At 42.2% G+C, this 16,787-nt stretch overlaps 2 protein-coding genes and 1 long non-coding RNA gene across 5 annotated transcripts; 2 read left to right on the forward strand and 1 right to left on the reverse strand.

Moving 5' to 3' along the window:
• Positions 1-19: 19 nt before the first annotated feature.
• Positions 20-7,796, reverse strand: hirip3 (HIRA interacting protein 3). Of its 3 annotated transcripts, none has more exons than XM_077540638.1 (8): positions 7,063-7,796; positions 6,211-6,331; positions 5,964-6,108; positions 4,298-4,543; positions 4,034-4,218; positions 3,325-3,472; positions 725-823; positions 20-456 (listed from the first exon to the last, which is right to left on the reverse strand). In XM_077540638.1, exons 1-8 carry the CDS (start codon positions 7,158-7,160, stop codon positions 269-271), a joined length of 1,230 nt encoding a protein of 409 aa, XP_077396764.1. In that variant the 5' UTR covers positions 7,161-7,796; the 3' UTR covers positions 20-268. The 3 variants fall into 3 exon arrangements, with proteins under 3 accessions (XP_077396764.1, XP_077396781.1, XP_077396773.1); XM_077540655.1 differs by lacking the exon at positions 7,063-7,796 and adding an exon at positions 6,754-6,847; XM_077540647.1 differs by lacking the exon at positions 7,063-7,796 and adding an exon at positions 6,421-6,581.
• Positions 6,609-11,050, forward strand: LOC144033015 (uncharacterized). Its single transcript, XR_013287850.1, has 3 exons — positions 6,609-6,626; positions 9,493-9,601; positions 10,093-11,050. It is a non-coding gene; the product is annotated as an uncharacterized LOC144033015 (long non-coding RNA).
• Positions 11,051-12,300: 1,250 nt separating this feature from the next.
• On the forward strand, positions 12,301-16,784 carry LOC144001182 (uncharacterized). Its single transcript, XM_077495679.1, has 3 exons — positions 12,301-12,513; positions 12,912-16,663; positions 16,775-16,784. The coding sequence occupies exons 2-3, from the start codon at positions 13,164-13,166 to the stop codon at positions 16,782-16,784; spliced, it is 3,510 nt and encodes a 1,169-aa protein (XP_077351805.1). The 5' UTR covers positions 12,301-12,513; positions 12,912-13,163.
• The last annotated feature ends 3 nt before the right edge of the window (positions 16,785-16,787 follow it).

Consider the following 16,787-nt stretch of genomic DNA (forward strand, 5'->3'; position numbering starts at 1 on the left):
TGACAAGGTGAGACATAAATATCAATAAGTAACATTTTATTTGTATAAAAAGTGCATGTTAACATTTTTGAAACAATCATTTATACAATCCCAGGATTTTATAGTTTCATTATTGGTGAACTGTAGTTTGGAACAGCCCTGCAGGCTATTAATGTAGCCCTTTCCTGCTGTAATGTACTGCACAAAACGGACTCATACTTAAAGAACTCACTCTGAAACACTGTCAATGGAATATCTCTGGCAGAACATTTGCGGTCAGAGCTATATCTCAGTTGCTGTCTGCATCATCGCTGATGATTCCCTTCAGGTTGGCCCAGTCTGATGTCCTTCTGCGCCCTTTCTGCATGTTGTTTTCCTCCTCACTATCAGAGCCGGAGGTCAATGCATGCTTGTATATAGAGCATGGTGAGTCATGTTGCTGCTGTCCTGCAAAGGCTCCTCTTCGTTTTGATCGACCTTAGTAAATGAATCATCCATAGTTTTGTGTTGTGTAACATACAATATAGATAAAAATTACTGCATTATGGCTAAGTCGCAAATCCAAGCATACACTGCTTTTATCAAATCTACAAATCTTAGATATATTTAGCTAGGAGTTCCTGTACATAACAAAAGCTTACATTAATTCAATTTACATAGGCACCAGGAAGAAAGACAAGCCGTTGGCTCGGTTATCAAGTTTAAGTCATCTATTTGACAACTGAGAAATAACATTAGTAATCACCTTGACTCTCAATGATGTTGCTGATATCCAGTTCAGCAAGTTCCCGAGCTTTTTCTTTCTTCAGACGTACTTTTTTACATTTTTCGATGGATGGCCGACCTGTGAAAAAGACAGTGATGTGTGCGATTAGACTCAATACAGTACAGAAATCAATGTATGAATAAATCTGCCACATTTATTGGTGGGGTGGGGAAGGGTGGAAACACCGTCTTCACCCTTCAACTCCCCTCCAATTTTAATGCACTTCATGTCCAAGGGGAGGGGTGAGTTGGGGCGGGGAGCCATCAGAAGGGATGGACTGCAGTGCCTGGCAGCGCTGTGGTCCCCCCCATCTGTGTCCCTGCCCCACCACTTTGTCCCTCCTTTTTTTTGGGGGGGGGGGGGGGGGGGGGGGGATGCGGGTGTATCGGTGTAGGGGAAATTTTTTTTCCCTCTGCTCCGACTCACCTGCTCCCAATTTTAATGCACCACACGCACACACTTGTATATACACTGGGTGGGGCCACATTCACGGTGTAAGGGTAGAGCTCGCCAGTCGGCGAGCTGGCGGACTCAGTAACAGGGTTAGGTGTCACTAGTACGCTGGCGTGACGACCGGGGCCTCTCCCCATCGGTGTTCTGGTGCTCCGCCTTTTCCCCTGGTGCTTCCTCCTCTGCTTCCCCCCTCCCGCCGCTGTGCTACTCTCGCACGGCTGGAGGTGGGGTGGGCACGTTTTCCCTCTCTGCGCTGCTGCCCGGTGCCGGTTTCCGGGGGTGGGGGGGGGTTCGCGGGGGGCCGGGTTCGCGGGGGGGGGGGGCTTGTTTGGGGGGGTGGGGTGGGGGGTTGGGTGTTGGGGGTCGGGGTGTGTTCGGGGGTTTGGGGGCCGGGGGTGGTGGGGCCTGGGTCGTGGTGGGTGGCGGGTTTGGGTGGGGTGCGGGGGGTCGTGGGGGGGTGGGGGCTGGGGACCGGTGGGGCGCTGTGGGGGCCCGCTGGGCCTCGTTCTGCGGCCTTGGGCTCGGGGGTGTGGGCCGGGGCTGGGGCGGGGGTGTTCCGGGCGTCTGGGTCGCCGACCCAGCTCGGGTGGCTTGGGGGTGGCCTTGGTGCTGCCGCGGCCTGGGGATTTCGGGGGGGGGGGGGGGGGGGGGTGCTCGCTTTGCTGGACCGCGGTTGACGGCTTTCTTTCTTTGGTGGTGGTCCTTATGCATGCCAGATCCGTCGCACCAGCATCTACTGAAACTCAACAGAAGTAGCCTCTCCCTCCCACAGCCCCTTGAATCAGTGGGTGCTGGTGTCTGTGGATCTCACTTGGCTTTATCTATCCTTCCCTCCTTCCTCTCTTTAGTTTTTCCTCTGGTCACTTGAGATCTCAATTTATTGGAAGTTTGAGGCTTCTGGGGTTGGCATAAGACTCTGGTTTTGTAACCACGCAGGAGGGGTTTTGTTGGTGCTGGATTTCACTTTGATGGATTGGATGTACTGGCTTCTATGGATCTCACTCTGCCTTATCGATCCTTCCCTCCTTCCTCTCTTTAGTTTTTCCTCTGGTCTCTTGAGATCTCGCTAAATTTGCTGGAATTTAGAGGCTTCCGGGGTTGGCGTAAGATTTTGATTTTGTAATCATGGGGAAGGCAGGAAGTGTTTGGTCGGTGCTGGATTTCACTTTGATTTATCTTTCTTTTCTCTTTATTTTTTTCTGACATTTTCTCTGGTCTCCTGACCATTTAAACTTCACGACTCTGGCAAGATTCTGAAGTACCTGGTTAAGGCGAAGGGTAATGGGATATTTATAAGGCTTTAGGTGAATTAATGAGTATAAATTTATACGTATTTGCACGCACACGCACGCACGCAAACGCACGCACACACACACAAAAAGACCACAGGGCATGATTTTAATAATCCATATCTAAGAGTCACTGTCATTATGATAACCAATTAATCGGCCGATCAATTAAAAAATATAATAAAAGTAGTTTTTTGGTGCCTTACAACAATACAGGTGGAACATTTACAATATTATGTCCTGTAAATATTTCCCTACAGTCATAAGTCTCACACGCCACAATCCTGCATGTTTTAGATCAGGGGTCTCCAAGTTCCGTCCTCGAGAGCCACTATCCAGCCCGTTTTCCATGTTTCTCTCCACTAACACACCTGATTCATGATCGGGATCGTTATCAGGCTTCTGCAAAGCTTGCTGATTACCTGAACATTAGATTCAGCTGTGCTGAAGGACGGAGACATGGAAAACAGGCTGGATAGGGGCTCTCGAGGACCCAACTTTGAGACCCGTGTTTTAGATGTTTCCTTTCCTTCAACACAACTGATTCAAATGATCAGGATCATTATCATGCTCGTGTCGAGCTTGCTTGATTAGCTGATCATCTGAATCGTGTGTGTTGAAAGAAGTGAAACGCCTAAAACATGCAGGATTGCAGCACGTGAAGACCGGAGTTTGAGACCTGTGGTTTACACTATAACAGAGAGAAAAATCAGCAAGAATCAGCCACAAGTCCTTTTTGAGGAGGGAATGTTTGAATGTCATTATCGTTGCCTTATTTTGTTGTAATGAGTGTTGACATGTTAAACAACAATCAGTAGAAACAACCAATTTACTGACCATGAACACCAATATCTTCCAATTCACTCTTTAGAACTGCCACCATGGAGCGCACAGAGCGACAGCCACTGAGAAGCTTCTTGTAACTGCGTCTCTCGCCACAGAGAGAAATGTAGCGTTTGAGTCTCACAACTGCTTTTTCGTCTTCCTGTATGAAGAATCAGAGGTATGAGACGCATAGTGCATACTAGTGTCAAGTTCTAGTCTACTGATGTTTTTCGTTTTATTGTCATTTTTAAACAATGTTTGCTGTGATTATATATATATATATATATATATATATATATATATATATATATATATATATATATATATGTGTGTGTGTATATATATATATATATATATATATATATATGTATATATATATATATATGTGTGTATATATAGATATATATATATGTATATATATATATATATATATGTATATATATATATATATATGTGTGTATATATATATATATATATATATGTGTGTGTATATATATACGTATATATTTTAGTAAAATTTTCAACCCACTGATTATAAATAAATTTGGGCAACAGTTGATTTATAGTAGATGTGTGCTACACTATAAATAAAGTTGCATTGAATACTAGACCAGTTTGTCATCACTAAAGATCAGAAGACAAAAACAAATGCAAATAAAATGGCTGTACTATAACTACGTTTTTCAGTGATGAGATTTTTATCTAATTACTCAAAGATCACCTTTTTTTTAGTGACACCGTCTTTGTCTTTTTTGGTTGACTTCTTTTTTCCACCATCTTGATCTTTTTCCTTCTTTTTATTAACTTTCTTTCCTTTTGACTTGGGTTCCTGCTCATCCTCCAAAGAGAGCAGAGATGATGAATCTGAATCTGCTTGGTTTGTGTTCTTTTCTGCCACGTTGTCTTCTACATTACAAAACAGATTCATATTCTAAGTAGCACTAAGTACAATGACTTGAGCAAAATATAAAGTTTACTATTTCACCTTTTTCACTTTCATCAGATGACTGAGAGCTGTTAGTCTTATTTGCGTTGCTTTCACCTTCGTCATCACTCTGCTCTCTAGTTTTTATCCTCGTTTCTCCATCTTCAGTGTCCTCTTCAAACTTTGCATTTTTCTTTTCTGGTGATTTTCTAATTTCCTGCTTTTCACCTTCTGATCCAGTTTTACTTTGCTCTTCATCTGCACTCGCCGCACTTCCTACTGTGTTAGACTCTTCATCCTCAGATTCTGTAACAAGCGCAAGAAATAATGAATCCCAATCTGCTCGGTTTATGTTCTTTTCTACCACGTTTTGTTCTACATTGCACAATAGAGATTCATCCTGTAAGTAGCATTAAGAATAAATAATATTAGTAGAAACTAAAGTTCACAATTTCACCTTTTTCACTTTCATTAGAAGACTGAGCACTGTCACTGTTATTTGCATTACTTTCATCCTCATCATTACCCTGCTCTCTAGTTTTTATCCGTTTCTCCATCTTCAGCGCTTTCTTCACACTTTCCACTTTCCTTTTCTGATTTTCTGCTTTGCGTCACCTGATCCAGTTTTACTTTGCTCTTCTTCATCACTCTCTACACTTCCTGCTGTGTTATTTTCTTAATCCTCAGATTCCGCAAAAAGTACAATAACTAATTCTTGAGTAAAAAACAAAACAAAAACAAAAACCCAATAAGAAGACAACATAGATAATTACACAAGTGAAGTAGATTAGGGTTTACAAACTTTGTGGATACAGGTACCCCACAGGGGAGATGTTCTTTTAAAGAACCTCCTCATAATCCTAATGCCATAATAACGCAAAAATATCCATGATTTGTTGCTCCCTGAAGTTGTACACTACCCGGCTGTAAACAGAAGGGAGCTCATTTACAAACGCACAGTCACTGTTGCCAACTTGATAATATGGTTGCAACTTTTCCAACTGCTCGTGTCCATTTTTCATAAAGAGTAACTCGGAAATTTTATTCCTGCTAACCATGATTGAAATCATTTTCACACTCTTTTGTGTATGACAACAAAGGAGGCCAGTGAATGCAATTACAGAGTCAATGGCGGGGAACATTGCTAAAGACATGGTGCCAAATGCCAATTGCAAAAGCAGTGATTTATCCACATGTTGGAAACTTAGATGTAGCCTGAGGACACACTAAAGGATAACTAACTCCTTGGTCTTTTCATCTTGACGGACGCTCAGTGCAGTGAAGAGAGAAAATCAATTAAATTGATGTGGCAACAGTGTAACTGCCAATACGTGCCACTAAATGGTGGTAAAACACAACACCTGTCTAAATGTAACATGCAAGTTTCACTTTTTGAAACTAATTATTGAAATAAATGGGACTTTTCCTCGACATTCTAATGATCTGACCAGCACCTGTAAGAGGGCAAGGCTAAAAAATAATTTCTAAAATACATGACTCGGATCATTAGCAAATGCCGAGCTGCTAATATGTGGGGGTTCCCTGTAACCAGCTGGGAGAGGGGAGTGAGACACACTGTCTTCAATCACCAATAAATTCAAATTAATTACTGAATCAAATTAATCTGATGGATAATTTTGATAATTGATTAGTCGTAGATTAAATTAATCATTGCACTCCTAGATTAAATGAGGTGAGGTGCTTCTATTGTCAACATTAAACTCACCAGACTTGAAGTTTACATAACATCTGGACTTCTTTTGCTTGGATGTAACTTCATTTTCACTCTCACTTTTAGTCTCATTTTCCCTCTCTCTTTTTCTTCTGTTTTGGACGTCCTCAGCCTCCGATTCACCACCACTTTTGTTCTCCTTGGAGGCAAAACAAATAATTTGGTTACCTGTTGTCATCTTTGATGGATTTGCTTTACCTATCTTGAACATAACAGACACTTAAACAAAATATTTGGTTACCTGCATTTTTATCAACTCCTGCTCAACCACTTGTTTCAGGAGACTTTTGGCAGAAGCACTTAGCTCGTCACCTTCCACCGTGGCCAAATATCGCCGTTTTAAAATTCCCAAAGTAAGAGAGCTGAATAACACACGAATACATACGACAAACATGAATTAGCAACAACAGCTATCACCTCATAATTTCCATTTTGACGGCCGTCGTATTACCGGTACTGGGGCTGCTAAAGCTACTTAGTGCAGCAAGTAATGCTGCCTTCATGTGTTACCGTAATTATGGTAAATAAATACCACATATCGAGTAGAAAACTGCACGTGAACGCCCCCTCATGTCGTATTTTCTACTGGCCATTCTGGGAATTTATTTTCACACCCGAGTTTCCGAGTTGAGAGAACTATTCAAGTTCAACATGACGGTGAGCATCAGATTTGTGAATGGCAAGAAGGGCGTTATCGTCCGCTAGCAGGTTGTTTTAGAATATAATCTACACCCTTACGTAGCATAGCCTACACAAGTATTTGCCGTAATTGTTGTTGTTTTACCATCAAAGAGTACACCAGCTGCTATGTGTAGTTTTTAAGCTACAACAACAAAGGCACATGAACAGAACTCGGTCGTAAAAGTTTCCGAGTGGTAACGTCCATCTTTCCCATAGACGTACCCGGTATATGTCGTAAATTGTCACGTCTACCTTTGTAATGTGTGTGGTTTAAACAAAATTTATATATATATATATATTATTATTATTAGCTTTGGGTGACAGTTGAACCATTTAGAAAGACCGAGGGTCTGCAAAAGTTACCAACTATACACTACCAGCTCACAATACCTTTAAATATCTGCAAGTTTACCTTAAATCTTGTTCTGCGCGCAGCTGTCCGCGGACAAACTGGCGGATACTTTTTTCTTCGATCTCACGCATCGTTGTCCGGAGTGACAGGGCAACCATTCAAGATGACAATCATGGCGGGTGGCGGGAGAAACAAAAAAAAGAAGTGACGTCAGATAACATCCTGTATAAATATTTACAAGTAAAACATGTTGTGCTTATAAAGCTTGCGTACGATCAAAATGAGGCCAAAACTCTACGTACGAACATTTCTGTGCCAAAGGTGGTATTTATAGAAAACACACTGAACGTGAAACTTTACGCACCGCCACGTCAAGTCTGGACCTACCCTACGCAATCCGCACATTCTGGAGACATGGGAAAACAGCGACAGTCAGTTTGTGGTACATTTCTATTCCTCAAACGACATGTATGCTGGATGTTGGGTCACATATACAGTATTAATGTTTACTTTGCTCCAGAGTTGCTCGGATCTCACAAACGCGCAGTGGGGCGGAAAGCTGCATGCGAATGAACATTTTAAACGCTCGTTTACTCTCATCACCTATCTTGAAAAAGCCTCATGCAACAAATCATATTACAGTCTTCCCTCGCTATAACGCGGTTCACTTTTCGCGGTCTCGCTGTATCGCGGATTTTTTTTTAAGTGCAATTTTGCAAATTTTTTTTACAGTAATATACCCATTTCATAAAATTTATGAAGGTTTGAACATTGTCAATGTTTGAACAAGAGAGAAATGTGAGAACATGTAAATTCCTCAATGAGAAAAGTGTATAAATTGTGCGGTCGGGGATTTTAGAGCCTTAAAACATTTATAAGAGTTGTAAAACATAAAGCTAACTACTTCGCGGTTTTAATTTATTGCGGGTATTTTTGGAACCTAACCCCAGCGGAAAACGAGGGAACACTGTAATGACAATGTACACATACATACATGCATTACATCATCGTGCCACGCAAATATGCCCCAATAGTAACTTCACCCGCCCGCGCCACGCAATTGCCATTAAAGGCTAAATAAAACTATCTTGACACAAGACAATAAGGATTGGGAAAAAAATAGCGACAAAAGATAGTCTGGTGCAAGCATCTTTGCTATGGAGATAGGGTTTTGTCATGCAAATAAATAAATGAGCGCGTCAATAAAGTCTGCCATAAACGTTCACAATGCGATCCACGCAGCCGTGAGCCATGGATGGAAATCCATAAGCAACACATTGAGAATATTAACAATAATAGGGCGGCCTATTGATCGCCTAATTTAGAGACAATTTAGTAAATCTGACTAAAAACAATCCAAGTGTAAGCGGTAAAAAAAATAGATTATTATTATTATTATTATTCCTTTCCCTATTTAAAAAAGTACAAATCTGTGTCTGCTTTTATTGGCCTTCCATGACTCGACCTCTTCAATGAGGATTTCAATGTACATCTTGTTTTAAAATCTTTTTTTTTTTTTTAAGGACTTACTGGTCACACGAAAATTCTCGTACAATATGGTGACTTTAGATTTCTTTCTTGCCTTTCATTGACTGTCCAAATTGTTTTGGCTTGATGTTCGCCAACACGTGCTGCTTATTAATACGCAGATGAGTAGCTTTCCAATGCCAAATATGGAGTGAAATAGGCGGACTTGGGGCGGAGAACGGCGTGGAATCTGCTGCGCACACTGGTTGGGATCGTGTGGCATTTATAAAGGGAACTTGCGTGCAGATTTGCGTATGTGTATACGCATGGTTTTATAAATCTTGTTTTTTTTCTGCGTACGTGAGTTTTGAGTTTCGTTCCTACGTACTTTTCTGCGCAGGTTTTCACGCACAGTTTTATAAATGAGCCCCCTGGAGTTATAATCATGCCCAAACCCCGTAAACACAAAAACATAATCTACTACACAAGACGTGATCTACGTACACAAAGAAGCATATCTCCAATTACAAAAAAAAAAAAAATCTTTCAAGTGCAATTTTTTTACGTACGTAAAAAGAATTCCACAACTACGGATAAAAGTCACGTGACAAAGGAAAAAAAAGAAAAATAGCTAAAGGGAATTAGAGCAAATCACTATTTTCAAAGCCTTTTATTTGTCAGAGAACTTGATTGAGAGAATGTTGTTTGAATTCGTTATAGAAGGCTGAAAAGCATGGCTCCGCTCCACGGAATTTACAACAGTGAATATGATATTATAAATTTATTAGATAGTTCTAATTATTTTTCTCTATACAATCCCCCCCACCCCCCCAAAAAAAAGACAAACAAACAATACATTCTTCCAAGCAATCACGGCATCCTTTTCAATGTTAACATGAATGAAATCACACACACACACACACATATATATATATATATATATATATATATATATATATATATATATATATATATATATATATATATATATATATATATATATATAGCCTTTTCTTGATGAAGGTGCTGGTGCAACTGTGTCCGGTCGTCTGCGTTACAATGAAGGTGGCTGTGACCAGTTTCAAACTGCCGAGGTAGAGGACGACATCGGCAGGCTCCAGAACACAGAATGGTAAATCTTACTCTTTATTTTAAAATGGAAATTATGGACTAATAATGCTGTTTATATTTTTGTATGGGCGAAATAGCAAACGCTTTGTGGCCAAAATGTAGCTTGGTTTAGTCCAATACACTCAAATTATTATGCTTTACTTGTTATAGTAAAAAGCTAATTTATATTGGTAGGAGCAAAATAGAACTTATCCATCTTAAAATGCAAACCATAAACTAAATGCTGCTTACTCGCTCTCGTAAGAAGTGAAGCCACCACTGCCCCTTTTACATTGCCACCTCTGTGAGACTCAATTCACAATGGAAAAAGTTTACAACATGCATTTTGGAAATTAAATTCACCTCATACCAGTCAGATGCATGACACTTTTCTCCTGAAGTGCTTGAAATAGATAATCCAAGTAGTTCCTCAAATAATGAACAAATTCTTTGTAAATGTTATAAATGGCTTAAAAAAATAAAATAAAATAAAAAGTTGCTTGTGCTTTGCAGGTGTTCCTGTGGTAACCAATGGCGGAGCCAGAGGGGGTCCTTGGTGGCACGTGCCCCTGCTGAAATGTGATTGGACCCAGCAGACGCCAAATGATTGACATATCACCGCACCGGCGCAGTGACGTCGCACGCCTTGCCGATGCAGCCTGCCAGGATTTTTTTTCAATCAGACGCCTACTAATTGTTATGCCCCTCCTAAACAGTGGCTGGCGCTACTTACGACAAAGCATTATAATCCACCTCACTAGGAGTCTGGAGAAGGAGAATCACCTGATAAGAGAAGCAGTCTCATGAGTACCGGCACATCAAGAATGCACGTTGGCATTTGGCAACTTGGCTATTTCATGTTGGTTTGCCTGTGAGACGTGAGTGACTGTTTAAAATAACTTTTATGTTCAGATAGATTGTTTTGGACGGACATCAATAAGCAACGTAGTTTGGCAAAAGCTAAAAATAAATGCATTGTTGTAATACTATACAATAGCACCCTCCAGTGGTTGAAAGTTCAAACAGACGCTAACTGACGTTTGCACTTACAGGACTGTCTCAGAAAATTAGAATATTGTGATAAAGTCCTTTATTGTCTGTAAGGCAATTAAAAAAAACAAAAATGTCATACATTCTGGATGCACTTGGAAAAACTTGCAGTTGTTTCGAGTTAGACGATTGAAGTGATTAATTGAATAGCCTACTAGTATACTTTTTCATGATATTCTAATATTTTGAGATAGGATGTTTGAGTTTTATTTAAGATGTAAACCATAATCATCAATATTAAGATAATAAAAGGCTTGCAATATTTCTGTTGATTTGTATTGAATCCAGAATGTATGACATTTTTGGTTTATTAACTGCATTACAGTAAATAAAGGACTTTATCACAATATTCTAATTTTCTGAGACAGTCCTAAATTCTTGTTCTCTTATGATTATGGCGTAACGTTTTTAGTCTACAGGATTGCCTCAGAAAATTAGAATATTGTGATAAAGTTGTTTATTTTCTGTAATGCAATTAAAAAAACAAAAATGTCATACATTCTGGATTCACTTGGAAACACTTGCAGGTGTTTCGAGTTAGATGATTCAAGTGATTAGTTGAATAGCTAACTAGTATACTTTTTCAGGATATTCTAAATATTTTGAGATAGGATGTTTCAGTTTTGTTTAAGCAGTGTAAGCCATAATCAGCAATATTAAAATAATAAACAACGTGCAATATTTCAGTTGATTTGTAATGAATCCAGAATGTATGGTATTTTTGTTTATTTAATTGCATTACAGAAAATAAAGGACTTTATCACAATATTCCAATTTTCTGAGATAGTCCTGTAGAAGTGGAGGATATATTAAAATTATTATTAATCACTTTAATAAATTATGTGGTTGTAAATGAAGTACTGTAGTAGTTGGAGTAATACATTTATTTTTCATAGGGTGTGTGGAAAATGAAACAACAGGGAGAGTTTGGCACTTAGACAGGACCTTTAGTCATACTGTAATACAAATTTGCACTATGTTCATATTAGGGGTGTTAAAAAAAAATCGATTCGGCAATATATCGCGATACTACATCGCGCAATTCTCGAATCGATTCAATAGGCGGCTGAATCGATTTTTAAACTTCAATTTTTAATGGAAAAATATTCAACAAAACGTCTTACTTTGGGTTAGGGTTCACACCTTAAGCATGGAAGAATGTTATATGAACGGAACATTAAGCCTTAATATTTTATTTTAATGCTGTTCAAGCATGAAACAGATTACAACCTGTATAAGACTGAAGTTTCAGATAAATAAATAATACATTTTCATACAAATCTTACACTCTACAAGTTTACTGATTAGTATTTTCTAAATTTGAATGAAAAAAATCGCAACAATCGACTTATAAATTCGGATCGGGATTAATCGGTATCGAATCGAATCGTGACCTGTGAATCGTGATACGAATCGAATCGTCAGGTACTAGGCAATTCACACCCCTAGTTCATATTATGTTATGTTGATAAAAGTGTTGTATGCTTTTGAGTAATTGCATGAATACAGTATCTGCGTGTGTGCGTGCAAGTTCATTCAGGTTAAACAGTACTGAATTATTTTTGTACATTTTATACATTGTTAATAAACGGCACATTATGTGCAAAAATTTCCCCTGTGAGTAATATGTACTTAAATATATTTGTACAAAAGGCTTGTAGAAATAGTGTATTATTGTTAAGAGTGTTTATTTACATGAATCAGAACTTCGTTTTGTATTGTTGTGCCTCCCCATGGCACGTGACTACGCGATTACGTATGACGATGTGTCGGGCGTGCATGCGCAGTTCAGTTCAGTAGAGAGCAGGTGGCTACAGCGGTGCTGTAGCAGTCGGATTGATCACGTTGTACGTAGTTTCGTTTGACAGAGTTCATGACCACAAAGTAAGTCAGAAATGTTTATTGTTGCATTGTTTATGTGTATTTCCAACTTGTGTGCTAGTTTCGATGGCTATATACGGAGTTTAGAAGTGAACCGCGGGACGCTACAGTTCTGTAACAGTCGCCATTACCAACTGGCTATTTTACTGTTCTTGGTGGCCACTAGAGGTCCCCATAGACCAGTAAAACATTTACGTGCATTCAAGTGAATTCTAAATGACTGTAGTAGGTCATTTTGAGCAGTATAAATATAATACCTATTGCGTGGGCAATGTTTTCTTTGGGTTTGTCCTTTATGGAGTTTCTAAGGCATATAAATACTTATTAGTCATGTCATTGTATAATTTGTGTGACATCTAAATATTGTGCATCCCCTTATTATTGTTATTCTGATATTTCAGACTCTGTTTCATCTGTTTCACCTGTTTCATCTACATCCATTTCACCTGTTGCTTCAACCCGCTTGTCTCGACCTCATTGTCTCCACCTGTACCCTCATCTCCTGAATAACCAGTAAAGAATCAACAAACCACCATAACGCATTCTCCTGTATTCTGATCGATACACCATCCTGTGTAGTGTATACACCTTCCATGAGCCAGCATAATAGCCTCCCCAATAAATGGTCCTTCTAACCGGATACATTATTCAGGATGGAGCCAGAGGAAAAGAGACACCTTGATGTAAGGCCGAAACGCCGGACACAACCTCCGGCTTGGATGCATGACTTTGAGGTCGACTACATGAGACATGAGTACAGCGGCCAGTCACGGTGGGACTCGTCTATGCCGACACCTACGAGCGGACTGTCATGTCCACAGAGGGAACAAGTTCAGATGACTCCCTTCCTTGCACCTCAGCGTCACTCTGGGAGCTTCGGGGATGCTGCTCAGTCTAGAGCCCCTCAGCTAGCCTCAAGCTTCACCCAGAGGAGAGATGTGGAGGATGAATCTGCACCTGTTCAGTCACACCTACAGCCTCCCCCTCCAGACTCGAGGTATTATCCAAACTTCAGAAGCTTTCAAGAGGAGAACACTATCCTGCGTGAGACGCATGAGGCCCTACAGGCTGGTATAAAGGAGTTGAACAAAGCCCGCAGTGACCTCAAGCAGCTAATTGACGTGGCCCACTCTCTTAGAACAGGTATGAGTCAAGCCACCCCTCCTTTACCATCCTGTTCCAGCCCTAAATCATATCTAATGGGGGCCACCAACACAACAAGGAGTTCTGCCATCACGGCAGTGGAGGAAGAAGAAGATTGGCCTGATCCTCCACCATGGCCTGAACCTGAGGAAGACCTACATAATAGCCTGAGGGCCCTTAACGTGGAAGATCAGCAGCTCCCTAATTATCCTGCTCCCCCTGACATCAAGCCTCAGCTCTACAAGTCCCAGACCAAGCCATCACAGCTTCCTCGTTCACAGTATGCAGTCTCAAGCCATGAGACACCCTATGTTCGTCCTCCTCAGCCTTTTCAGTTACCTTCACGTCCAACAGGACCCTCAGCACGGCCAATACCTTTCGAGGTACCACATTCCCACGGAGCCATGCATCACATGCAGCCTTCATTTCCGGAGCCGGTGTACAGAGGACCACAACCGACCATTCCCAAGTTCAGTCTCCCAGATCCAAGTGAGTTTGCCAGGCTACGTATAGCATTAGAGAACCTCCTCCCCTCCAATGCTACAGAACTTTTCAAATATCAGATACTCGTAGATCATCTTAAACTAGAGGAGGCTAGACTAATAGCTGATGCCTACCTAAACTCGCCAACCCCCTACACCGACACCATGATGGCACTTAATGACAAATATGGTCAACCTCATCAGCTTGCCCTAAAGAAGATAGCCAGCGTCTTGGATGGCCCGGAGGTCAGACGGGGTGGTCCAGCAGCGTTCCAGAGATTTGCCCTCCAAGTCCAGTCCCTGCTGGGTCTCCTACAAACCTTGGGCCATGAAGGCGAGGTTGAGCTAAGTTGTGGATCGCACGTAGCTCGACTACTGGGGAAGCTACCTACCGAACAGCGGGCTGATTTCCGCCGTTATCAGCTCACTAGACCTGGAGCTACACACACCTTGTGGGACCTGTCAGAGTGGCTTCGCCATGAATCATGGTGTCAGGGCCTTGATAATCCAGTCAGTGGCCAGAGCTCCAAGGAGAAGCAGAGCACAAAAGGGGGCAGTCGTTCCTCTGCCAGACAGACAGTAGTGCTGAATAGCAGTAAAGAGAGCCCTGACAAGAAGGAGAAGACTAAAGCTTACTGTCCCTATTGTGAAAGTACAGAGCACTACCTCAGCCAGTGCAGTAGTGTGTCCAAGCTAACCAAAGACGAGTTGAAGGAGTGGATAAAGGTAAACAAGCGTTGCTGGCGCTGTGCTCGTCAACACTTAGCTGCCCAGTGTAACCTCAAGAAACCCTGTAACCGGTGTCAGGGGAAGCACCTCCTTGTTCTCCATGAAATTAACCAAAGAACCGACACAGTCAAAGTAGACTTACCTCCAAAGGCAGAAAGTTGTTTGACTACCTGTGCCTCCGAGTCACTCTACGTCGACCGACCTAGTGTCGGGAACCGGGTCATGTTGAAGGTAGTGCGTGTGCATGTGCACTATGGAAATCAGACTCTAGACACCTTTGCAATCTTGGATGATGGATCCGAGAGAACTATGCTGTTGGCCAGAGCTACTGAGTCCCTAGCCATGAAAGGCACCCCAGAAGACCTCACCTTGCGCACAGTCCGCCAGGATATCCAGGTACTGCATGGCCATACCGTGTCATTCCGAGTCTCCTCTCCTGAAAACCCGAAGGTCAAGTTTAAGATCACTGATGCATTTACAGCAAGCAGGCTCAGTCTAGCCCAGCATAGCTGTCCGGTTACTCACCTACAGAGGAAGTTCAAGCACCTCCGGGGTATTCCTGTCCCTAACCTGCGAGAAGTGCAGCCTTTGCTTCTCATAGGCTCTGACCAGCCTCACCTCTTAACACCCATCGAGCCTGTCAGACTCGGACCTCCTGGTAGCCCAGCAGCTGTTCACACCAGGCTGGGGTGGACCCTGCAGGGCCCTAGTCAGCCCATGGGGCGGCCAGCCCACACAGCCCAATGCTTGCTTACCTCAGTCTTACACCCCATGGATGAGCTCTACAGACATGTGGAGAGGCTCTGGCAAGTGGACACGGTCCCCTACAAGCCCGAGAGGGAGGTGACGCGCTCCAAGCAAGACCAACAGGCCATAGCCCTTCTAGAAACAAAGACAATACGTATGGAAGTGGATGGCATCCTTAGATATGCTACCCCTTTACTACGTCATGCAGGCATGCCACCATTGCAGGCGCCAAAAGAGTCAGTCATGGCCCTGCTACGCAGCACTGAGAGACGCCTTCATAAGGACTCGGAGCAGGGAGAAGCCGACCAAACAGAGATGTTGAAACTCATTGAGTCAGGTGCAGTGCAGGAAGTCAGAGAGTCAGTCTCTTCTGAGGACTGTTGGTTCATACCCCATCACCTTGTTACCCATAATGGGAAGAACCGCCTTGTTTTCAACTGCTCCCATCAGTACTTGGGCCAGTCCCTTAATCAGTACCTTTTACCAGGCCCAACCCTAGGTGCCCCTCTGCTTGCTGTCTTGTTAAGGTTCCGGGAAGGTCCCATCGCTGTTAGTGGCGACATCAAAGGGATGTTCCACCAGGTCCGCCTCCTCCCTAAGGATCGTCCTCTGCTGCGGTTCTTATGGAGAGACTTGAAGGTAGACCAACCCCCCAAGATATTCGAGTGGCAAGTCCTCCCCTTTGGGACCACGTGCAGCCCCTGCTGTGCTACTTATGCACTGCAGAGCCACGTCAAGGACCCCATAAAGTCCAATGATACCCTCCGATTCTCCGTGGAGCATTGCTTCTACGTTGACAACTATCTGCAAAGTGTTGCCACTCCTAGTGAAGCCAAGAATCTGGTGGATCAACTCAGGAATCTACTTGCATCTGGCGGCTTTGAATTACGACAGTGGGCTTGCAATGATCCAAGTGTTCTCATCCACCTACCTCCAGAACTCAGATCCAAAAGTTTGGAGCTGTGGTTAGCCCAGGATAAGTCAAACCCGTTTGAGTCGACCCTTGGTCTCAGCTGGAACTGGCAGTCAGACACCTTAGGCTACAAACAGAGGTTAGTCCCTTATGAAGTACCAACGCTGAGATATATATATATATATATAGGGTCTTAGCCTCACAGTACGAGCCGCTAGGCTACCTGTTGCCATTCTCCACCCGTGCCAAGCTCATCCTGAGAC

The sequence above is a fragment of the Festucalex cinctus genome, chromosome 1 (assembly GCF_051991245.1).
Source record: "Festucalex cinctus isolate MCC-2025b chromosome 1, RoL_Fcin_1.0, whole genome shotgun sequence".
NCBI classification, from domain to species: Eukaryota; Metazoa; Chordata; class Actinopteri; order Syngnathiformes; family Syngnathidae; genus Festucalex; species Festucalex cinctus.